This window comes from Lepisosteus oculatus, chromosome 17 (assembly GCF_040954835.1).
Source record: "Lepisosteus oculatus isolate fLepOcu1 chromosome 17, fLepOcu1.hap2, whole genome shotgun sequence".
Classification (NCBI taxonomy): Eukaryota; Metazoa; Chordata; class Actinopteri; order Semionotiformes; family Lepisosteidae; genus Lepisosteus; species Lepisosteus oculatus.
The window spans coordinates 21,597,831-21,620,427 of record NC_090712.1 but is presented as its reverse complement, the minus strand read 5'-3'; the positions used below and the strand labels follow the sequence as shown (position 1 = coordinate 21,620,427).

Sequence of the window (22,597 nt, the reverse complement as noted above, 5' to 3'; positions counted from 1 at the left end):
TACATAAGATCTAGCCTAAGATAGTGACGTTCATATCCCTTTATGACAATTGTTCCAAAAGACAAAACATATAGCCAAGTATTCAGAATATTTGTTCACGTTCATATAGCTATGGTTAGGGCTAGGACACGGCTCAGGTTTGGAGATGAGTTTGGGATAGTTTAGGGTTTGAGATTTTTTAAATTAATGTGTTGGTTAAATCTTTTTGATCTGTGGTTAAGGATAATGAATGTTGTTATAATTTTTTATTTAGTCTCTAATAGCATAATGAGGTCTACAAAAGGCCTGGTTTAAAAGAAACATTGTTTGATTTCATGACATATTAGCAATAGGTATATTTTTATATTTATTAGTTTGATGGACTATGAAAAAGTAAATTGAGGACTATCTGCTTAGCCCTGTAGATAGATCCCATAAAGGCCCATGGGGAATGGGGGAGTCACCATTTTTCTCAACCATCCGACACTGGAGGTGGAAGTGATGTGGTCAGCATCACGCTCTGGCCGGCCTATTACCCCCGGAATTATTAACCCTGTACCGCCTATTTAATCATGTTAGCATAACTGAGGTTCTCATGGTTGTGCAATGACAACAATTAATAATAATAATAATTAATAATAATAATAATGTATCTGACCAGTTGAGAGTTCCCAACAAGTATTGTTTGTTACAGCTTTGCTTTAAGCAGGACTTTACAGTTGGCAATATATACAAAAGTTACATATAGTATTGTAATTGTGTATACATTCCTAAACACCTTACAGAATTGATGAATCTGGACTTTGCAAAATGCTGAAGACAGTGTGGACATTTTGTCTTGTACCATTATAGTTGATTAACATGCAGCTTTGTCTTTCTCCCCTTGCAGGGATTAACTGGGCCTGATGGAGATGCAGGTCCACCTGGTACATCAGGTCAGAAAGTAAGTGATTGAGGTTGGAAATGAGGTAGTTTCTGCTTGAGAAACCCTCTGAGCTAACTGGCTAGCCCACTGCATTCCGTAGGGTGTTACAACTTCTAAAGCAATTCTTCGTGACAGTTCATTCTTAATTCTGCCTTTTCCTGTGTTCATTTGGGCAATCTTTTCATTTTTTATAAAGTTCCTCATGGGGAAAAAAAAGTCAATTCTGGGTGTTCTGGTATAAGCCTGACTTCAAGTGATTACCAGATTAGCATTTATAGAGACTTTGTGTTGTGTCTAAACACAACATTAAATATAAGCCATAATTGGTGTCAGATTATCAAATTTGATTCCTATTGCCCCGATTTGGACCAAAGGCACTACAAAAAATGTTCAATAAACATCTACCACACATAAGAATAATGAAATTCACCCTACCTGGTCTCTGTGAAAGGAATCATTAATAATATAATTTCCAGTTAGGATCTCATCTCATTATGTACCAGTATCTAACTACAGAACATCCTTCACTTTAATAAAAAGAAAAGCTCTCAAGGATTGGAATATTAGATTTAACAGTGTGTTGGCCTGGGATATGAAAGTAATGATCTCTTATGAGACAGGCCCTGTTACTGGACAGGATCAGAGGTCAGAATGAGCACTAAGAGATTTCTGCCATGTGTTTCAGGGTGAACCGGGAAAGGCTGGTCTCCGTGGAGCAGCAGTGAGTATCACCCTAGAATGGTTTAGATTTTTCACTCTGTTGTTTGGTTGTGCATGAAAGTATTCTCCTACAGTTTTTCTGTCTTCGTGATTGTTGTAACAAGGACGACAAAGTAAAAGTCTGAAGCTTCATAAACTGATAGGTCAAAATGTTATCAGTGGTTATCAGAAGTCACAGCCTACCTTATTATGAAAATATGACAGATACAAACTAGGTTCACCTAATTATTGACATCGGTCTAACCATCACAGAAAAGTGTTTCATATTAGAACTGTGTATGTCAGTAATCTGTTAATGATTAATGATTCTGATCAATTTGGAATACATACAGACATACCCAGATATGTCATGTTTCAGAAACCATATGAATGGTATGACTGGATATAAGAAACTAAGATATTATGATGTAAATTTACTTTATATTCAGAGGAGCGAATGTATAGAAATGTGTCCAAGCTTGGAAAAAACATGCCACTGCTTTGACTTGTATAGACTTACTGTAGTTAGGGTTTTGTTTGTAATTTACACATCAAATGTCCCTCATAAGCTTTGGTTATAATAAATGTGGGATAAAATGTGTGTTTTGTGTGAGCAGAGCACACAACCCTGCCCGAGAGTACTACACTAACTATGTCACTTTTTCTTAGGGTTCAGGCCCTGATGGACCACCTGTAAGTACTGTGTCATTAATACATTTGTGCTCTGTCATTCCATTTACCTATTAGTCATGTTAGAAATTTACAAAATATTTAGTTACGCAGTGCAAACTAGAGAGTATATATGTATTTTATAAACAGTGTGCTGTGCAAATTGATATTGTTACTGTATATAACATTGTGCATAATACTGAACTGTTCTGTAGGGCCCACCTGGTCCAGGAGGACTTCCAGGGGAACTAGGACGCGCTGGACCCATTGTGAGTATTTTTAGATTTGGGGTCATGTGCCAATCAATTCATGCCGTCTGTTGTTTTCACACTATTTTTAAGGTTTTACATCCTTAGACAATAATGTTTAGGCTGTAGAATTGCCATAGGAAGTGCATTTGACAATAGATTTATTTAGTTCTGTATTCCTTTTGTAAGAATCTTGTTTGGCATAAGAAATGTGTTATAGAGCGGCACTTCCACAGAAGTCCTCTTATATATGTACTGAGCAAAGATATATATATACATATCTACAAAGTCTGTTATTTCAAAATCCTGTAGTACATTACTATGTTATCTCAGGAAGTTTGCATCAACAACAGGACAAAGACCTTAGACCACAAGTGGGAATTACTTTCAGGGAACATTCAGGGAGATATTTATTCAGACTGGATTGTAGGAGTCTGGAACCCAATCACTAGTACCATTGTTGAAGCAATCTCTGTTTGATCCTTCAAGGAAAGGCTTGATGGAATTTCTGGGTCGTTAGGCTAGCCAGATGAGCTCACTGACCTCTCAGTTGTAACCTTTTTATGTTCTTAAAATCATGTGTAATTAAAGAAATGAATTGTGTCAGTTCTAATTAACTACAGAGATCTTTTTGGTTCCTTGAAGCCTCTCCTTTAATATTGTAGCACTAATGTTGGTTATAAATCTATAATGTTATAATGTAAAAGTACAAATATGAATATAACAATTCTGAAATAATATTCCTAACACTGAAATACAATCATAATGCTAAAAATGAATGATAGTTTAAGAGGAACTAAATGCATTTTAGAACTTCATGAAAACATCTACAGCATTAATTATAAACAATTTAAGATTATAGGAGCACTAGATATTTCTTTAGATAATAATAAGATAATTTTCCTGTGTGAGGTGTCCTGTAACTCATCTCTCTTCTTACACAGGGAGACATTGGAGTCAGAGGCCCCCCAGGACCCCCTGGCCCCCCAGGACCACGAGTGAGTGTCAGCTTTTCCATTTTTTGATCAGGTATTTATTTTGAGGAGGCTGTGTGGCTGAAGGATACAACAAACAATGTTCAGTCAGAACAGCTCATGTCAATATGTCATTTCAGGGTGTTGCTAGACTTAGGAATGTATCTGTACTGTCCAGTAAGGTTTGCAAAAGGAATGACCCAATAAATAAAAGAACAGGAGTGTGAAATCACTCAGAGTGAGGGCTTGAACCTGCAACCATGTTGGCTGCCAGTTCAGTACTAAGCTGTGCCTTAGGCTGACTACAGACATGACAACTAGAGGGTGTTGAAAAAGCACAACTGTTTTGACAAAACAATATCGGAAGTAGGTCTTCTTGTCTGTTCTGGGTTGGAAAGAGGGATCTGTATCTTTGAATAATAATATATTCAGTGAATAGTTAAAATGGAAAAGTAATTGACAATTACAAAGTAATTGTGGAGGCAGTGTACCATAGTGCTTAAGTCTCTGGTCTCATGATTGGACGACTATGGATTTAGGTATGTGCTGCAGATGCTGCTGTAATCCTTTGAGTGAGGTGCTTGACCCCAGTGACTCCATTTCACCCAGCTGTGTAGGTGGGGACCAGCATTGCTGGAGGATTATCCTTGTGATGGACTGGTGTCCCACCCAGGGGCTAGTTGTGTACTTTCTTCTCAATATGCCATATCACCCATATCACTCTGCAACTCACAACTGGCAGCCCACTGAAGCTAAGCAGGTGTGAGGCTGGTCAGTACCTGGATGGGAGACCTCCTGGGAAAAACTAAGGTTGCTGCTGGAAGAGGTGTTAGTGGGGCCAACGGGGGGCGCTCACCCTGCTGCCTATGTGGGTCCTAATGCACCATTATAGTGACGGGGACACTATACTGTAAACAGGTGCCGTCCTTCAGATGAGACCCAAAACTGAGGTCATGACTCTCTGTGGTCATTAAAAAATCCCAAGGTGTTTCTCGAAAAGAGTAGGAGTGTAACCCCGGCGTCCTGACCAAATTTCCTATTGGCCCTTACCAATCATGGCTTCATAATAATCCCCATCTATGAATTGGCTTCATTACTCTGCTCTCCTCCCCACTGAGAGCTGGTGTGTGGTGAGCGTTCTGACGCACTATGGCTGCCGTCGCATCATCCAGGTGGGGCTGCACACTGGTGGTGGTGGAGGGGATCCCCATTACCTGTAAAGCGCTTTGAGTGGAGTGTCCAGAAAAGCGCTATATACGTGTAAGCAATTATTATTAATTATTCTCACTTAACGCCTTGGAAACCAGGACAACCCATGTGACTTGGGTATGAAAATTACCTACCCGTTACAACGGCTCTTTATCAGTATGTTGTAGATATAAATTATGAAGCCAAATCAGTGCAATCATCCCAGTGTGACTATCTGTTCTTTTGTTGCAGGGTGCTCCTGGATTTCGTGAGAGCACTGGAGAGCTAGTAAGCAGTTTTCTCCATACCTGGATTTATGCTATACTTTATGCCACACTCACGCTATGCTACTATATTCATGCTATGAGCCTTATATGTGCCAGTTCATAAGTAATGTTGGTCTTTGTCCTGTTGTCCAGTGTCCCAATGCCTGCCCTCCTGGGCCATCTGGCCATCCTGGTCTTCCAGGTATGAAGGTGAGTTTGTGTCACTGGAAAACATAATCTCATGATTATACAGACGTTTCTCTGTCATTCCTCATTTGCTACTACTTCCAAGTGTCAACATAAATTCCTATGGTCCTTGTCAATCATTTTGAAATCCAACTCTGATTGACTCTTAGGTTGTTGCAAAAAAAGATTCTAAGTTTATTAGACATCAGTTAATCATTTAATAAAGGTGACCAAACAACTTCCCACTTCTTCTTCTGTAGATCCTCAAAAGTCAGTAAATATACAAAAACACATTTTCATGTTCTTAACCTCAAGTTCATATTAGTTACTTAAACTGATTAAAATTATCATGAAAGTTGAAAAAGGTGCCTGTATCTATGCATTATTTCTCGCTTTTTTAGGGCCACAAAGGTGTAAAAGGAGAATCTGGTGAACCAGGAAAGCAGGGGCACAAGGTAAAATGTCAAGTGTTCAATTACCCTTAGTAATAAAAAAACTACTGTTCCATAAAGTAGAGATTATTTATTGACAACCATATAATTAGCTGCTTAAATGTACTTTAACAGGTGACAGAAAAGTGCAGTAAAATATTAAAGAGGTTTTGAAGGTCAGAAGAAAGTGCCTTGTTTAGGGCAGATGTTTGTGTTGTGCTTTGTTGTGTGTGTGTGGAACACTAAGAACCTATGCAAATGCACTCATTTCCATGTGATCAATGGCCTGTGATTTGAGCTCTACTGTTCATCCTCCTGCTCTTTAGGGAGAAGAGGGGGATCAAGGAGCCCCAGGGGAGATCGGAGCTCAAGGCCCACCAGTAAAGTATTCTTATTCCGTCACTCTGTTTCTCCTAGAAGAACTTATCACTGTTTCACCTTTATACAACTAGTCATTATGTGATGTGATGTAAGTGCTTATTTCTTGGCAGGAAAGGCAAGATTAAATCATTTACTGTACAATAATTCAATAACAGGAAAGAGTATGTTAAAGAATATTTTTGAATGTCACCCATCTTCTTGACATTATAGCATTTCGTAGCAGAATTGCAGTGTCTTTTACTGAATTCGATCAGTATCGGTGAATAATGGAGAAACTCAACCTGAAGCACATCTCTCCTGTCCCGTGATGCAGGGTCCCCAGGGTACTAGAGGAATCACCGGCATGATGGGGCCGAAGGGCGAGAGGGTAGGTCTGCTTCTTCTTTACTCCTGACTGACTTTATACAGTACCTCAATGCAAGAATCATAAGAAATAAAATGCAAGAACTCATGGCTACCATATTAATGGAAAATGATAACATCTGAAAGTTAGACTTGGGCAGATAACAGAAAGTACATAAAAGTAACAGTTACACATTCTTCTGAAAGACTGTCAGGGTAGGAGAGGAGTTGGGTTGGGACAGTGTGTGGAAAATACCTCGATATACAGAACCGAAGCAAGAGGATACATGTAGCTCAGAAATGACAACAGTTGCATTCTAAAGACCATATACTGTAGAAATGGACAAGTTATAATGAGATCAGAAAAGCATGTAGTAAAAGTGATAGTAGTTCAGGTGGGTAGCTGCGTCAGCATGCGTAGGCTGCAAAGGAACAAGTTTTTGAAAAAAAACTTGAAAAGAAGAAAGGGAAAAAAAAAGAAGAAAGGGAACACAACGTTTCGGCCGTGGAGCCTTCTTCAGGTGTCACACCTGAAGAAGGCTCCACGGCCGAAACGTTGTGTTCCCTTTCTTCTTTTTTTCAGCATGGAATAAACCTATTACTTGTTCCTTAGTAAAAGTGATGTTACTCGGAGGTTTTAGGGAGATTTTAGTTTTCAATACAGGAATTGGGATATAGTGATAAAGAACACTGAATTTGAAATTGACAGTGGTTGAAACAATTGCTTCTGACCCACATTTGCAAAAGCATCTACTAGGGAAGAGATATTCCTTTTGACATAATCTTTTCAAACAGCTAAAATATAAGTAAAGGAATAAATGTGGTAAAATTGCTGAGAAATTGCAGAGGCCTGACTGCGGTTTCCCAGCTGTACGTACAGAAATGAAGGAGTTTAATATTTGATGGTTGACATTTCAATTCTTGGTTAGGATGGGACCTGTTTCCACAGGCTAGAAAATGAAGAACATAACAACATAAGAACGTTTGTTAACATTTGGCCCATCTTGCTTGTCTGGTTTAGTATTGTAGCTACAGAAGGTTTCTGCTTCCAGTGACCCAGGATCACTTTGCATTTATAAACAGTAATTTTTATATGTAAAGTGTCCGCTTAATCCATGATTTTGTCTGTCTTTTTGTAAGTCATTTAGCTAAGTATAAGAAAATTGAAATAATTTATGTAGATCAGAAAGAGCAATGGGCCTAAAACAGGTCTTTGCTGTACACCTGATCAGTTTTTAGTTATTTACTTCTGCCCAATAAAGGGTTATGCCCATTAAGATGACAGTTTCCTCACCATTATTCAAACCCTTGGATTACTAATATTTTTAATTTGAAAATGAGCATATTAATTGACTTTATAAATATATCATGTCACGTGCTTTTGTGTTTTCAATGCTTTTGTGTCACTATCACTATTACCTGAAAAAGTGGATTGAAAATCCAGTATTGGAAAACAATGATAGGATAGAGCTATCATTGTTTCTTGTTCAAATAATTCAATTAAACAAGACCTTCACTGAACCAGGACACAAGGGGAAATCACATGGAAATACACTGAGAACAGGAGACAGATGACTCAAATGGTTGTGGAAGCTGGAATCAGCTGTTGTTGAAGCTGATACCCTGGCTCTATCAAGAAGCTGGATGAGATCCTTGTATCAGTTACGTATGCTGTATCAGTGGTGCCTAATTCCTGCTCCTAGGAAACCACTGTGTCTTCTGCTTTTTACTTCAGATGAGTTACTTACAGACTAATTGATTACATTTTTTATTTGGGACATTTTTAGTTTTGCAGTCAGTTCTTAAATAAAATTAAATGAAACTACTTATTGGCATCAACACTTGCACTGATTTCTGGATTTCAGACCTCTCCTCATTCAGGTGTGCTGCCTGAAATCCAGCTGGGCATTGGCAGAAGGAAGCAAAATGCTCATTGTGGGATTGTTGGATTTATTGTCATTCCCATATGTGCCTATTCACCATGAATGTGCATAGGAGGAGGAGGTCAGTTGGCATACTGTATCTAGCTGATATGGTTTATAGTATCTAAATAACCCTAAGATCTCATACTGTCATTTCATAAAAGAAACTGTGGTATTGACTTTGATAATAACTTCGGTAGCCGGCCGACACTCACAACCCTTTGTGTAAAGGAGTTCCTCCTGTGTTCTAAGATGTAATGGAATTCCCCTTAATTTCCATTCATATCTTGTGGTACTTAGATCATTGTTGATTCTGAAAAAAGTCCTAAAGTTGACAATGCCTTTGTTGGTATTGAAATGGAAAGTAGTTGAACAAAATATGTTTAAAACTCAGAACTTAGTGCCGAAACAAGTAAAGCAAAAGTCTAACAAGAAGTAGATTATTTAAAGGCATCAATTAGCACTGGTGATTTAGAACTTAGATGGAATGAAAACCAGCAGAAACAGCACTACACATATGATGTGCTTGACTCTGAGCTGTAGGAACATTATTTACGCTTTAGTTTTACATGACTTCATTTAGAATGTTCCTTTTTGTTTATTTTTTTTCTTCTTTTTTTGTCACTATACAGCGAAAAGGATATGACAGCCTTAGAAACACTTCAAAGCAAAAATGATACTTGGTCTAAAGGAAATGGACAAGTTAACAGAACTAAATCTCTTCACCCTAGAACACAGGAGATTTGAACCACGAACAATAAATCCCAAGAGATACAGCTGGTACCAAACTAGAAAACTATTTCACAGTCAGGAGCAAAACAAGGGCACAGTGTCACTATAAAAAAAAAACTAAAATAATTCATTTAGGATGGACAATAGGAAGTGCCTCTGGCACAAAGGGTTGTATATATCTGGATTGGGCTCAGCCAGGTGGTAGAGACCCAAACTCATCAAGAAATGGCTGGATGAAATTTTAGCATCTCTCATCTACTAGACTATCCAATGAACAAGATGGGTCAAATGGACTGCTTTCCTTTTAAACCTTGTATGTATATTTTGTCCTGGTTCATTTAATTGTCTTGAATAAAAGCTACATTTATTTTGTAGAAATAAAATTATGAGTTAGCTGACATACACATTGAGTTTTGAAAATCATCTCCCCAATCTCTCACTCATGAGGAGCTTTTATACCATGTTTGTATTTTGGAATCATTCCTCTGGGTTTTTTGTTAACTTCTGTTTTGAAGTAACGTGTGGAGCTGATTTGTGAAACAGCATGAGACATTTATCTCAGGAGAGGAGCCTGGCTATGTATGTGTACTTTTCAGTCTCTTCAGTTCTTGGTGATGTTACATCTTTGGATTCCAGTGCAGTTATATATGTTCAGCATGTTTATTCCAGGAAATACTGTCTGTGCCAGAACATGACCTCCCATTTTGTGAGTGCAAGAGGTAAACATTTTGTTGGTAGCATTTACACAGCACATATAAATGCAGCTGGACGACTTGTGCAAGTTTATACATAAATTAATCTCGGTGTTTCTCCTGAGAATCTACTGACGTTTACTGAGAATCCACTGAAATTACTAACTACTGTATCTCTGAAAATAATCTTTTGTTTTTCATTACTCTAGCACAATTTGAAGCGAGCTGTAGAATAATTTGTTTTTCTCCCCTTTAACTCTCCGTACCTTTTTCTTGCAGGGACCTCGGGGACATGATGGGGAGCCAGGGCCTCAAGGAGTTCAGGGAGCCGCAGTATGTGTATTTTCTTTAGTATATCTCTGTTTTTTCTTATTTGGAAAATCAGACACTAACAGTAGTTATTCTCTGAGTCCGTATAGTGTTTGTGCACTTTCTGCAGGCTCTCTGCTTAAACACCTAAAAAGGATAGGATTTGTTATTAAGGATCTAGATGATCTTGCATTTCTATAAACTTACTTTTTTAATTTGTAATGCTTGAATTGGTGATCTGTGTCTGGGACCATTCACTGAACATGAGCTGAAGTCTGTTCTTGCACTCGCACACAGCTGTCCAGGTGTTACTTATCCTGGCATTGCTTTAGTCTGGAAGTGGGGTGAGGGAGGAGTTGAGCATCATCATTGACACCTGTCTACTAGAAGAGTGTTATAGAAGGGTGACAATATTCTTGCTGTTTACTGTATAATACAGTAAATCTTTTTCTAATGCCTTTGACTGTTTACAGGTAAGTAAAGTCTCAGGAAGGTTTAAATCAGACAATTCCTAAGTTAAGTTATGTTGATGGGTTAAATCAGATTTGATTAGAATAACAAATCAAAACCCGCCATTTACAAAGCCAGTTCTAACAGGAAGGATTTTTCTTTTTTATTTTTGGAGTATGAGTACTTGAGAACGTGATGTCCAGCTGTGTTTCTGTGTGATTCCATGTGATATCACATTGAGAATGACACCACCTGAGCATGAGGTTTTGTTCAATTCAAATATCTTCACAGGCAAAATCTTCTGCTTCAAAACATTGAAAGTATGAAGAAATATGGTATATTATCGATCTTGAAAAAAAAGTATGTTAACACAGAACTGTTATTAAATTAAATTTAGATGTTTTCATTTTTAATATTTTGTACACCTTTTTAAAATTGAGTTTCTTGTAATTTTAGGGTGATCAAGGACAGAGAGGTGTGATGGGTGAGGTTGGGCCAAAAGGAGACCAGGTAAGTGAAGTAGGGGGAACAACGGCAAGGTGGTTAGCACTGCCTTACACCTCCGTCGTCCAGGGTCAAGAATCTATCTGTTGGAATTTATCTTCCCTACACAAGTGCAGCTTTTCACTTGGTGCTCTGCTTTCCACCTATTGATGTACAGTTTAGGGTTTTTGGCCATTCTGAGACCTCAGTTCCATTTTCCTCTTTGAGATGCCACAGCTGGTTCCTCTCGATCTCCTCGGCCTGTATTCCTAGTATAATCAGAGGACATGCAGTGCCGTAACCACACAGCTACCACCATCTGACAGGCTTATTAAATTATATCAATTTAATCATTAAGTTAGCCTCATAAAGACAAATACAGCTGTGAACTGCGACTGTGATCTCCTCAATTACTTAGCTTTTATTCAGCACTTATTTTAATGCAGCATTCTTTTTAAAACCCTTTCAAAAAGTATTCTGCTTGAAGAAAATTAAGTAAATGTCTGATCAGTACGAAAAGCTATTCCTTTATCATCAGAACACCCCATCATTTTTGTTTCACAGACATGCTCTTTTATTTGAAATAAAAATACAAATATCAAAAACAGATAAATAGCTTCTTAAAATAAAAACATTGATGTAAACAACAGCAAACACTTGGTTGTGTTCATTTACTTAAATTGTTCTTAACAGTTACACTTTGCTAATGCAGAACCTGTGAGACACCATTTTTATTCTTAAAAGGAAACTTCCTATTCGGTGTGTTTATGCTTCCTCTGGTCTGCTGTGTAGTGAGGCCTCTGTGTTGGATGAAGTGGGTCATTTCCTGTGTGTGAATTGATCTGGGACACCAAGGATCATAAGCAATTATTATGTATTGTATAAACAATTTCTGTAAAACCACTTTCGGTTTTTGACTTCGAATGGGATATGCAACATTTTGATTGTGATAAAAATTGTATGTATTTTTTATAATTTTTTAGGGCCCTCAAGGTCCAAGAGGAATTACAGGTCTACCTGGTCCCAAAGGAGAATCTGTAAGTATATTTAATTGTAAGTATATTTAGATTCAGTTAAACAAGAAGCTGGTTGTAGCAAAATTCTATAATGGAGCAGACTGTGAGGGGCACAAGCTGAATAGCCCTGGTCTAGACTTTGTGTAAAACACTATGAAGTTAGATGTCATAAATTACTGACATTTGGTTTGTATGTTGTAATTGATGCTGAAGAATTTGGTAGAGCTTAACTGAGGGAACAAGTGATTTAATAACTTACCACCAAGACTAAAGGTTTTGCAAAAGGGGTGGTTTTTCAGAGAGGCACAGTTAACACTGTGTATTTCATGAGAATAAATATATATTGCATATAGCACTTTACTGTACATAAACAAAAGTAACCATATTCTTAACTTGAGTTTCTGCTACAGAAACTCACACTTATTCTACACAACATGTCTACTATTTTTAGTCAGTCTCATTTAAATATGTTGACCAAACAGTACACTTTGGAGTATTAATATGGAAAAGGAAGTTTTCCTTTTTGAATGAAGAGTTATTAAAGTGCTTCATTTAAGTCACACGGTAATAAGAACATAAGAAAGTTTCCAAACTAGAGGAGGCCATTCAGCCCAGATTCTACCACTGAATTCACCGTGATATTAAATCCTACTCTTTCATGCAATATCTTTACTTGTGTGTAAAGACAATTTAACACCACATTATCATCACCACTTTATCATTGTCCCTATGCGGTCAGACCATTGATCCCGGTCCTAGTTATGTTATGGGGGAAAAGAAAATGTATTTCTGACAAGTTGCCTAACTATATATGAAACAAAGAACAATGTAGCATTTGAAATAAAAATAAATATACATTGTAAAATAAAAAAATAATATTTTCTTGATTATTTAAATTTCGTATTATACCAATGATTTAATTGCACAGTGAAATTTGTAAAGGCCCATTAACTGCTATCATGGATAACATGTAGTTTAACCTACTTAGGCATTTAGTTCAATTTATTTAGACTTTTTGATATTAAGATAGAGATATAAAAATAGATTAATCATAATATGATTAAGATATAAAGTATTATGATTTACCTAAAAGAAATGGAGGACGAGTTCAACACAGAATAAATCATCATCTGATTTGTCTCAGTTTGCTGGTTTGCCGGCAAACTCTACAGAGACATTAAACGTTTTGAGTCTCATCTCTGTTCTCAGAAAATAGGTATGTCTGATGTGCTATTTGATGTATTGTGGACATCCCAGGGTGGCTGTACAGAATTACATTTAAATTTTTAATTGGAACTGTAATCAAGGCAGGTACATGAACATAGAGAGACAATGAGTATAGACAAGGAATGAATTATATAGCCTATCATTAATTTTGCCTGTGACTCCCAATCCTGTTCTATTTGACAGATCTTTTATTTCTGTTTAAATTAGGGATTACCAGGAGTGGATGGTCGTGAAGGGATTCCTGGACTGCCAGGGACAAAGGTATATTAAGACTCTTTAGGAGAGCTGTTCATTTTTGTTATTGTTAATTCTAAGTCAGTGACGCAGAGGACCCAACTCAGGCTTTTGAACTTCCTGTCTAGGGCAATCCTGGAAAACCAGGAGCTCCAGGAGAAGCTGGCCTGCAGGGTCTTCTCGTGAGTATGGCTTATCAAAACCACCATATTTTAAGATCTTAAGAACTGCCATCATCAGAGTAAACCTTGTACAAGTCCTCATGGAACAACACGAGACACTTGTTTGAGGTCTCAAACATTTATATAAAGTTGTACACTCTTTGGATTCCAAAACTAAGATTTGCTCGTCATGTTTGTGATCAGATTCAGTACACAGACACACTAATAGTCTGGATGAAGTGTGCTGAGCTTGGCTTTGTCTAAAATGACTGCAGTCAAAACCCATCTGTCACAATTATAGATTTATCAGCTAACAGTCAAATTAAATTGTTAAAACAATACTTCAGTAAAAACAACTAATTTATATGTTTCTGTGTCCTTAATAGGGCTTGCCTGGTGCACCTGGACCAAAAGGTGTTAGTGGTGAGAAGGTATGTCTTGTATTTGTAGTTGTTTTTACTAACTACCCAATTGCTGCAACATTATAAAGAAAACCTGCCTTTGCTTTGTTACATTTGGATCAAATCAATCAGAGCTCAAATATAAGTTCTTAAAATGAACTGCAGTACTTTGGCAGACAGGTGAGGTACTGTTCTTTCTGAACTTCTTAATTTCTGCTAGTGAAAGGTGTATCTGGCCAAAAAGTTACATTAATGTAAGGTACATCTTCAATATAAAGTGAAAATGGGGGCTAGAAACATCTATTCAACAATGAGATAAGATGGAGCAGCCTGGCAAGAAAAACTAAAAAAGAAAGGTGGAACATTTCTAAGAGTGATTTGATTCCATTTTACTATTATAAATTATAAAACATTATATGAAGGTTTTGCAGATTCAATAGGAAACTTCAGATCTTTGCACAGAGAAAATATACATTATTATACACAGTAATTCATGGTAAAATTGTGTAAGTCTGTAGGAAACAGACCTCTTGCCTTAACCATTCTCATACACTGAACTGTCCATTTAGAAACACAGCAACTGATTTTCACTGTGCAACTAAGAACTAAGACGCATAATTTCTGTTACGAGCTAAGAAAAAGGTTTTTCTGTTTAGAATGTAAATGTAAACTGGGCACAGAATCATTTTACTGAATGTTGCACTCAAATCAATCACCTGCTAATGACTGTGTTCTTGTCTCAGGGCAATGCTGGTGACCCAGGCTTAATCGGCACTATGGGATCTTCTGGCAAAACGGTAAGACGGACGAAGATTATTTATTCATGTTGCTGTTAAAGTCCTTATGTCAGGATGCCAGGGGGACTCATGGTGCTGTTCTTTGCAGGGGGAACGAGGAGAGCAAGGTGAAGTCGGCCCTGTTGGACCAAGAGGTGGGCCAGTGAGTATGTTTTTATTCCTGTCACCGATTAATTCATTTCCAGGATAATGGATCAACTTCAGCATGCTTAAACAGGCCACATTATCATCATCTGTTAAATAATTTATAATCAAGCAATATGAGTAGCTGAGCAGAGCCTTTCACCTACAGAATGGAAAGGTGTGATGTATTAGAACTACTGCACACTACATTTATGTCCAGAAAATGGAAGCATGCACATAATAATTGTATATCTTATTGTGGGCAACACAATGGGATGGCAATTAGTGCTGACAGCTTACAGATCTTGGGATCTGGGTTTGATTTCATCTTAGAACACTGTATGGAGTCTACTTTTCTCCAGGTGCTAAGGTTTCCTCCCATAGTCTGAAGACATGCTTGACAGCTATGAATGTCCCTCTTATTGTGTATAAGTGAATGTGTGTGTATGTGCCATACAGTGGACTGTTGTCCTGTCCGGGGTGTGTCCTGCTCCCACTCACTCACGGCAACACTCAAACATAAAGCAGAGGCTGACACTGGCCAGATGGGTCTCCTGTTGAATGGGTGTACTGGCAGATCAGAAATATTACACATTCATCTTTCTCCCACTTTAAATTGAAACAAGGCTGTTTTTTTTGCAACTTAATTTTAATTGTGTTTTTCCATCTTTCCATGCACAAGCCCACCCACAAAAACAACAAGTAAGGTTTCTGAGACATTCTCATGTGCAGGTGGTTGTGGGTACCCTACCGCACATACTTTTATGTCTAAATTTTACTACAGATATAAAAATCACCCCATTCAAGACAATATTATTACAATTAAAACAAACAAAAAAACTTTCACCAATTAATTTGTGAAAGAAGCTGGTTAATTGATATTTACTGTATAATATAAAAATCAATTAACACAAATGGTAACTGAAAGATGTATTCATCAGCTAAGCAACTAATAAAGTGCCAAAATATTTCTGAGAAATAGCTAATAAAATATTTTTAACAATATTTACTTTAATTACATGATAACGAGGTGTGTGGCAGCCTATTGAAGGCTGTTAGGATATAGAGGTAATTTGCTAATAAGTACCTGTGATCGCATATCCTATGTGAAATCACTAGATGTTACTTCCTTCTGAACACATTTTTAAACTGGATTTTGGTGTCTTACAACAATATACATATTAGTACATGAACACATATTATGTCTAGGCTATATTTTAAATAATTTTAATTTTCTGGTGGCCATTCTTTTTAATGAAGATGTACTAATATAATTAGTAGTTAGTAGTTAATAGTTATAGTTAAATAGTAAAAAAGTATCTAATTATTCCCATTATTATGAAAAGTTAAAAACGATGTACCCGGTGCAATCTAATTGTAATCCCTGCTGAGCGTCTGAAGCTCAGACCTTATTACGGGACATTTTTTAAGGATTCAGACTTATTGAGTGAAGCAGTAAGCTGCTGAAGAATGTTTCTCATCACTAGCACAAGGACTCAAAGCCATTTATTTAATTGAAAATTTGACTTCTGAAGCTGGACATGAATCCTGCTGTTAAAAATTACAATTCAGAAAAAAAGTATTTTTATAAAGATAATAGTAATAAATAATAAAATGTGACACCTGAAGAAGGCTCCACAGCCGAAACGTTGTGTTTTCTTTCTTGTTTCAGCATGGAATAAACCTATTACTTGTTATTTCTTAATATGTATGCATGCCATACTTAGGTTAGAACCATACCTAGGTTGAAATAAGTTAAAAGATTACTGTGGATCCAAAATGAGCCCTTTTCAGAAGAAAATGTGGGGCTTGGTTATTTCTAAGATATTTTCTCTGTACAGTATGGACTCTTTCTGCACTGAAATCACTAAAACAGCTCTCAGAGCCTCGGGAAGCTTACTGTGAAGAAGTCTTCCTCATGTGAGTCGATCTCCTGCAGGTGAGGAGGAAGGTGTGAGCTCAGCACTGTGACAGAGGTGCTGTGTGTGACAGCCGAGTGCTTCTGCCTCTGAACTTCGAGTGCTGTGCCTTGCTGGTTTGAACCTTACAGACTCAATTATCGTAGCATTTGCAGGGAAACCGACATGTTGGAAGCAAACACAGTCCTAACACTGATGTTCTTTTGTGTTGTTTTCCAGGGTGATAGAGGAGAACAGGGCCCCCCTGGTCCTCCAGGAAAACCAGGCCCCCGTGTGAGTGAAAACAATCTATTAAAAAATTATAATGTTAACTTTATTACATATACAGTACCTGTCTCAGTGACAAGGGGGAAGAGAACTACATTTATGCTGATCAGTGTAGAGATGTGAAAGTATTGCCCAGTACAAAAGACTCTGGAGACACAGGCTAACAGACATGGGATGTCTTTCATTAATAGATTAAATTATCTCCCAGAAAATGCAGTTGTGGTGACATTGCACCTTTTTCAGGACAGTGGACAGGACAGTCAGACCCAACAGGCTAAAAGGATAGGAGGTTATGTGATTGCTTGGAGTCATGCTTGGAGTCATGATCAGGCTGAGTTGCTGATTTGTTCAAATTGACAAGAAACTTGACAAGGAAACTGTGCCATGTGGAATAATGTAGCCTTTTACTGTCAGTGTTTTAATAAGCTATGATGCCAACAGAGACAAGGCTCTAAAATAGTAAAAATAAAAAAAGTAGTATCAAACTACTTTTTTTGTACTGCCCCTGGGAGTCCTGTGTGTCTCAAGAGAGAAAGCACGTGCTCAGTCTGTTGCTTCATTAGACAGCTCTGACTGATATTCCCCACGTGGTCGCACAGAATTGGCCAAGGGGCACTGCTTTTGGCTTGAATTGGCATCTTCGACTTTACCCTGCTGCTTTACTGATTACCTGTGAGCTTGAACTACTGTCCTGTGAATGTGTATCATCACTCCTCCTTTCAGTGCCTATCCTCCTGTAAGCAACCATGCAGCAGGAGGGCAGGTGTGTGGGAGGAGTGTGTACAGAGGCTGTAATTTGCCTATTCAGTGCAGGGATTGCAGCTGAAAGATTAAACTCAGTGATTCAAAAATGAAGAAAAATAAAATAAAAAAGGGTGCAGCTGTAGTCAATAAACCCATAAAACTAATCTTTGTCTATGCCATTCTTAATAATATCTGATGCCACTGTTATTCAAGCTAGCTTACAGCCTTTTTACAGCACACTCAACAACTATCTCTGCTCCACTGCACTGTCATAGTAAAAAAATAGGAGTGAATACATGTAAAAAAGGATGCTAAACCATAAGAAACAATCTAAAAAACATTTTTTTTCATTATATTCAAGTATCTTTGTAATTTTCACTAGTTTTCTGAACTAAATGAAAAGCACTTAAAAAAATTCCTTTAGTTAAGATGTTAGACGTTATTGTGTATTCATAGCAAATATAATTTTTTTTGTGGGGGAGGTAGAGGGATCACCTCAGAGTCTGAGCTGCAGCAGGAGCCACAGGGGAGTAGAATGAATGGTCTCTTGTTGTATCTGGCCGGAGAGTATTGACACAGTAACAGGAGAATCCCAGTATGAGTGCCTGGGTTGAAAGAGCTCTCTGTTAGCAAGGAATCTGAAGGTCCGTGAGTGCTGATCACAGGAGAGGAGAGAAGAAAGAGAGGACAGATACATTGCCTACAGAATTACCCTGTGTAACATAGTTTTAAGGTCGTAAGCACAGCCAAAATTGGCAAAGTAAAAATCTGTTTTTCCTGTGGGATTTCTATGTGCTAACTTATACATTGTTTTCAGGGTCCTAAAGGTGACCTTGGTTTGCCAGGGCTGCCCGGTCCAGCTGGCCTACCTGGAGTTAAAGGAGACAGGGTAAGTACTTTCTAGGCAGGTTTAGCTCCAGTTACATCACCTATGGAAATTACCTTATTTTTTCACTTTTTAGAACATAGCCCTCTTTACTATTTGCTATTTACTCTGAATTTTTTTTCTGGCTATATAACAAAGGAGGCTCATTTGTAAAATAAAGCAATTAATTCCCAAAGATGTTTGGAGAAGGTCTACCATTCATCAACATGCATTTGATATGCATTTTATTTAAAAAGGGAATCTATTTTTTTATTTTGGTTTGCAGTTATGTTCCCTCACTGAACAGCCAAGCAAGCAACAGAATCTGTGCAGAAAGGCTAGGCCAGTTTTATAAGGTCAGGAGAATAACATTGCTGTAATGGACTCGTAAGTCAGAAATAGTCAGAAGTGTTTTGTTGAATAGCATGGCTCCAAATTGCATCCAAATGACAAATCAATACATTTATAAGTTGTCCTAGACAATGCACTTTTTTCTTTCTGAAATCATCATTATATATTTTCATTATATTGCAGTACATCCAGCAGTGAAAAGGGTATATTTCAAAAGATGATACAGGTCTTAAAAAAGTCAACTCTAGCTGAAAGTGTCTCCTACTGTAGCTTCTTTCACAACCTACAGTACCATGTGCTATAGATTCCTTCAACAGTCACTGATTTTACATGGTCTTTATACAGATTTTGTGAAAAACCATAAAAATGTAGGAACCAACTGATTTCACTTGGGGAAAACTGTAATTCTGTACTTTTGTATTAAATGTGCTTTGTTTCAATAGAAAGATAAAAAAGGACCATGGGATTCTGAAACCATAGTGCAGCATGCACTTTTATATTATACTTCATATCCAAAAAGAGAGCAGAAAATACAGTATGTCTTTATTGATTTGGTTCCTTTGAGATAACTAATATCAATTTTAAAACTTTAAACCAATTTAAGTACTGAAGGAGATAATATCCATGGGAAAGTTAGTGGAAAATAATTATACAATATCATTAATCTGAATGTAGAAAATGTCTCCTGGCTCAAATCCTGTTTAAAGGATTACAAATTCCTGGTCAAGTTATGGACACATTAATGAGTCAATAGTGCCATCTGTGGGTGAGAGGAGCACTATTGGAGCACAGAGGAGATCTGTTTCTAAACTCTAAAGCCCTGCACAAAAAGCACTGTTGTTTTCTTGTAAAATATAGGATGTGAATTCATATCCAAAAAGAGGTGTTGACTAAATAAATAAGCAACTTTACAACTTCTTGAAAACTTGAGAATATTCAGAAAGGAAAAAAATACAAAACTCAATGAACAACAGGATACAGTAATAATAATAATTGCTTACACTTAGCACTTTTTTGGGCATTTCACTAATAGTGCTTTACAGGTAGTAGGGACTCCCTTCCACCACCACCTACTGTATGTGCTGGGCTCTGTACTCTTTCCTCTTAACCAGAGCTTTCAGGCCAGTGCCTCAATATAGCCATCAGGGGCACTGTGCTTTAGAAAGTTCCCTCCTTCAGATGAGTTGTTAAACCAAGGGTTTGGCTACTTAGTCATTAAACATTCCATGCCACTGTGCATAACAATAGGGCTATTAATCTCCACATGATTTGTTATATAGTGCTAGTACAGAACAGCTGCTGTGAGTCACATAGGTAGCTCCCCACCCTTAAATGGGTTCCATGTAAAGACTTTGGGATAACAAGCACTTTATACATACAATTACTATAGTTATGTTTATTATAACACCTTTCACGTAATAAGGAAGATTAGTATTCTCCATTATTAAGAATGTGGTTGTCGAACATGTCTAATACAAATTTCACTCATAATTTCACTAAATCCACTTCATTTGATCATTCACTTCACAAAATAAAAGATTTAAAGCAAAAAAGCATCCATAGTAAAAATCTGTTGAATGTATTTATTATACAATAGGAGACATCAACACATAGCCAATTTAAAAAGAAGATTAAATATTTTTTTTCTTTTAAAAAATGAGTGTTTTTAATTTTTTCAAAATGTGTTCTCTGAAAAACAGCTGTTAAAATGTTTTAAATTAATGTTGAATAAATCAAGTGTTTTGTTTAGTTTTTTTATTGCCAAATTAAAAATAGTCTCCTGTGCTACTCATGTTTGTTTTGTTGTAGGGTGCTGTGGGTCAAACTGGTCCTAAAGGAGAACAAGTAAGTCAGCCTACTGCCAAACACAAACACAGTGTCTCTTACTGATCCACTTTCTCTGGGCTTACCTGTGGGCAGAGAGTGTGGTGAGACAGGTGTCAGGCCTATCTCTGGGCTTACCTGTGGGCAGGGAGTGTGGTGAGACAGGTGTCAGGCCGGTTTCTGGGCTTACCTGTGAGCGGGGAGTGTGGTGAGACAGGTGTCAGGTCTGTCTCTGGGCTTACCTGTGGGCGGGGAGTGTGTTGAGACAGGTGTCAGGTCTGTCTCTGGGCTTACCTGTGGGCAGGGAGGGTGGTGAGAGAGGTGTGTAAGATCTCTGTCTCTCCTCTGGGGGGGGAGGTCAGGGGACACATAGGTCTGGGTTGTCTCTTTCATCATTGTGTACTTTACTCACACAAGGGAAGACTGTATATGAAATGGGGCATAAACTACCTGATGTATTTAACATTTTTTCCATCTATATTTTATAGGGAGATCCAGGTGCAGAGGGCACACCAGGAGAGAAGGGAGACCAAGTGAGTCTGAATAAAAGCTGAAAACCTTCAGCTGAAACTTTTACATTAAAATGTCACTTTGTGGAAAAGAGGTAACAAGAATCTAAAACTCACAGTTGATTGGTTAACAAAGGTAACAAACTTCACTAAACTAAACTTCAAATATTATTCTTACAGGGTGACCAAGGAGAACCTGGACCGAAAGGATCAGTAAGTTTTCTAAAAACTTTTTTAAATTAATAATACATAAATAGTGTCTCCTGTACAATACAGTATGCCTCCTTTCAAGGCTAAGAGTATAGAACTTATTTGAAAAGAATTTGACCATATAATCACCAAAATAACAAAACTATTCAGTAAACTTGTATTAATGTAAAAATCCAGAGAATGTATCAACTTCTTGCTCATAATATGTTGCTTTAAAAGCTACAAGTTACCGGTATTATATTAACATTACACCTGTTCTTATTTCTAATTGTGCCTCCACGTGTATGTATCATACCAGATATATCGTAGCGTATTTTAACATTATTGTACCCTGATCACACAGAAAATAAATTGCCAATTCCTGAAATTTCCAAAAAAATGTATTGCATATTTAAATTGCATTTCTTAATATGACAACATAGAAAATAAACACGATACTCATGGGCAATGCATTTAATTAAAAATTTAAATGATGGTTTTAAAAAATTACAGAAAATGGAAACAAAATTACAGATAAAAAAATCATGTTAGATTTTCTAAGCCTTGCCACATGTCAGAATGACCAAATTAATTACAATTTAGTGTCAGTGTAATGGATATGCGTTACTGGACTTTTTAAACCTTATTTTGTAAATCGCAGTGAGATCTTAAATGTTTAGGATTGGATTTTATTAGTAATAATAATGACATCTAGTGGTAGATCTGGAAATTGGTGGTGCGCTGATCTAGGTTCTTATTAAGCCAAAGCAAAAAGCGTATGCAGTACATACCATAAATAACTATTCCCAAATATACTAATAAGTGTCTATTACACGCTAAAGTGTCTATTGTTTAAACCCCCAAGATGAGATATTTCTTTCATATGAAAGTACTATAAGTAAAAATTTATGCTACATGTGAAATATTTCAGCATGTTAATTTAAACGTACAGTATAGTGATATTGTAGAAATTGAAGTAGGGAGCTGCATCAGCATGGTAGGCTGCAAAGTAACAGAAAGAGGTTTATTCCCTGCTGAAAGGAAAAGAAAAGAGACACAACATTTCGGCTGTGGAGCCTTCTTCAGATGTGAAA

The 22,597-nt window shown here is 37.2% G+C and overlaps 1 protein-coding gene across 1 annotated transcript in view; it reads left to right on the top strand.

Moving 5' to 3' along the window:
* col9a1b (collagen, type IX, alpha 1b) overlaps nucleotides 1-22,597 on the top strand; it is a 44,556-nt gene that overhangs the window by 14,135 nt on the left and 7,824 nt on the right. The window contains exons 13-35 of the mRNA XM_015363136.2: nucleotides 869-922; nucleotides 1,590-1,625; nucleotides 2,273-2,296; nucleotides 2,488-2,541; nucleotides 3,465-3,518; nucleotides 4,935-4,970; nucleotides 5,102-5,158; nucleotides 5,536-5,589; nucleotides 5,892-5,945; nucleotides 6,260-6,313; nucleotides 9,914-9,967; nucleotides 10,850-10,903; nucleotides 11,860-11,913; nucleotides 13,327-13,380; nucleotides 13,482-13,535; nucleotides 13,901-13,945; nucleotides 14,659-14,712; nucleotides 14,801-14,854; nucleotides 16,974-17,027; nucleotides 18,583-18,654; nucleotides 20,791-20,826; nucleotides 21,294-21,338; nucleotides 21,495-21,527. Coding sequence (XP_015218622.1) covers nucleotides 869-922; nucleotides 1,590-1,625; nucleotides 2,273-2,296; nucleotides 2,488-2,541; nucleotides 3,465-3,518; nucleotides 4,935-4,970; nucleotides 5,102-5,158; nucleotides 5,536-5,589; nucleotides 5,892-5,945; nucleotides 6,260-6,313; nucleotides 9,914-9,967; nucleotides 10,850-10,903; nucleotides 11,860-11,913; nucleotides 13,327-13,380; nucleotides 13,482-13,535; nucleotides 13,901-13,945; nucleotides 14,659-14,712; nucleotides 14,801-14,854; nucleotides 16,974-17,027; nucleotides 18,583-18,654; nucleotides 20,791-20,826; nucleotides 21,294-21,338; nucleotides 21,495-21,527 — 1,140 coding nt within the window. The remainder of the gene's footprint in view (nucleotides 1-868; nucleotides 923-1,589; nucleotides 1,626-2,272; nucleotides 2,297-2,487; nucleotides 2,542-3,464; nucleotides 3,519-4,934; nucleotides 4,971-5,101; nucleotides 5,159-5,535; nucleotides 5,590-5,891; nucleotides 5,946-6,259; nucleotides 6,314-9,913; nucleotides 9,968-10,849; nucleotides 10,904-11,859; nucleotides 11,914-13,326; nucleotides 13,381-13,481; nucleotides 13,536-13,900; nucleotides 13,946-14,658; nucleotides 14,713-14,800; nucleotides 14,855-16,973; nucleotides 17,028-18,582; nucleotides 18,655-20,790; nucleotides 20,827-21,293; nucleotides 21,339-21,494; nucleotides 21,528-22,597) is intronic.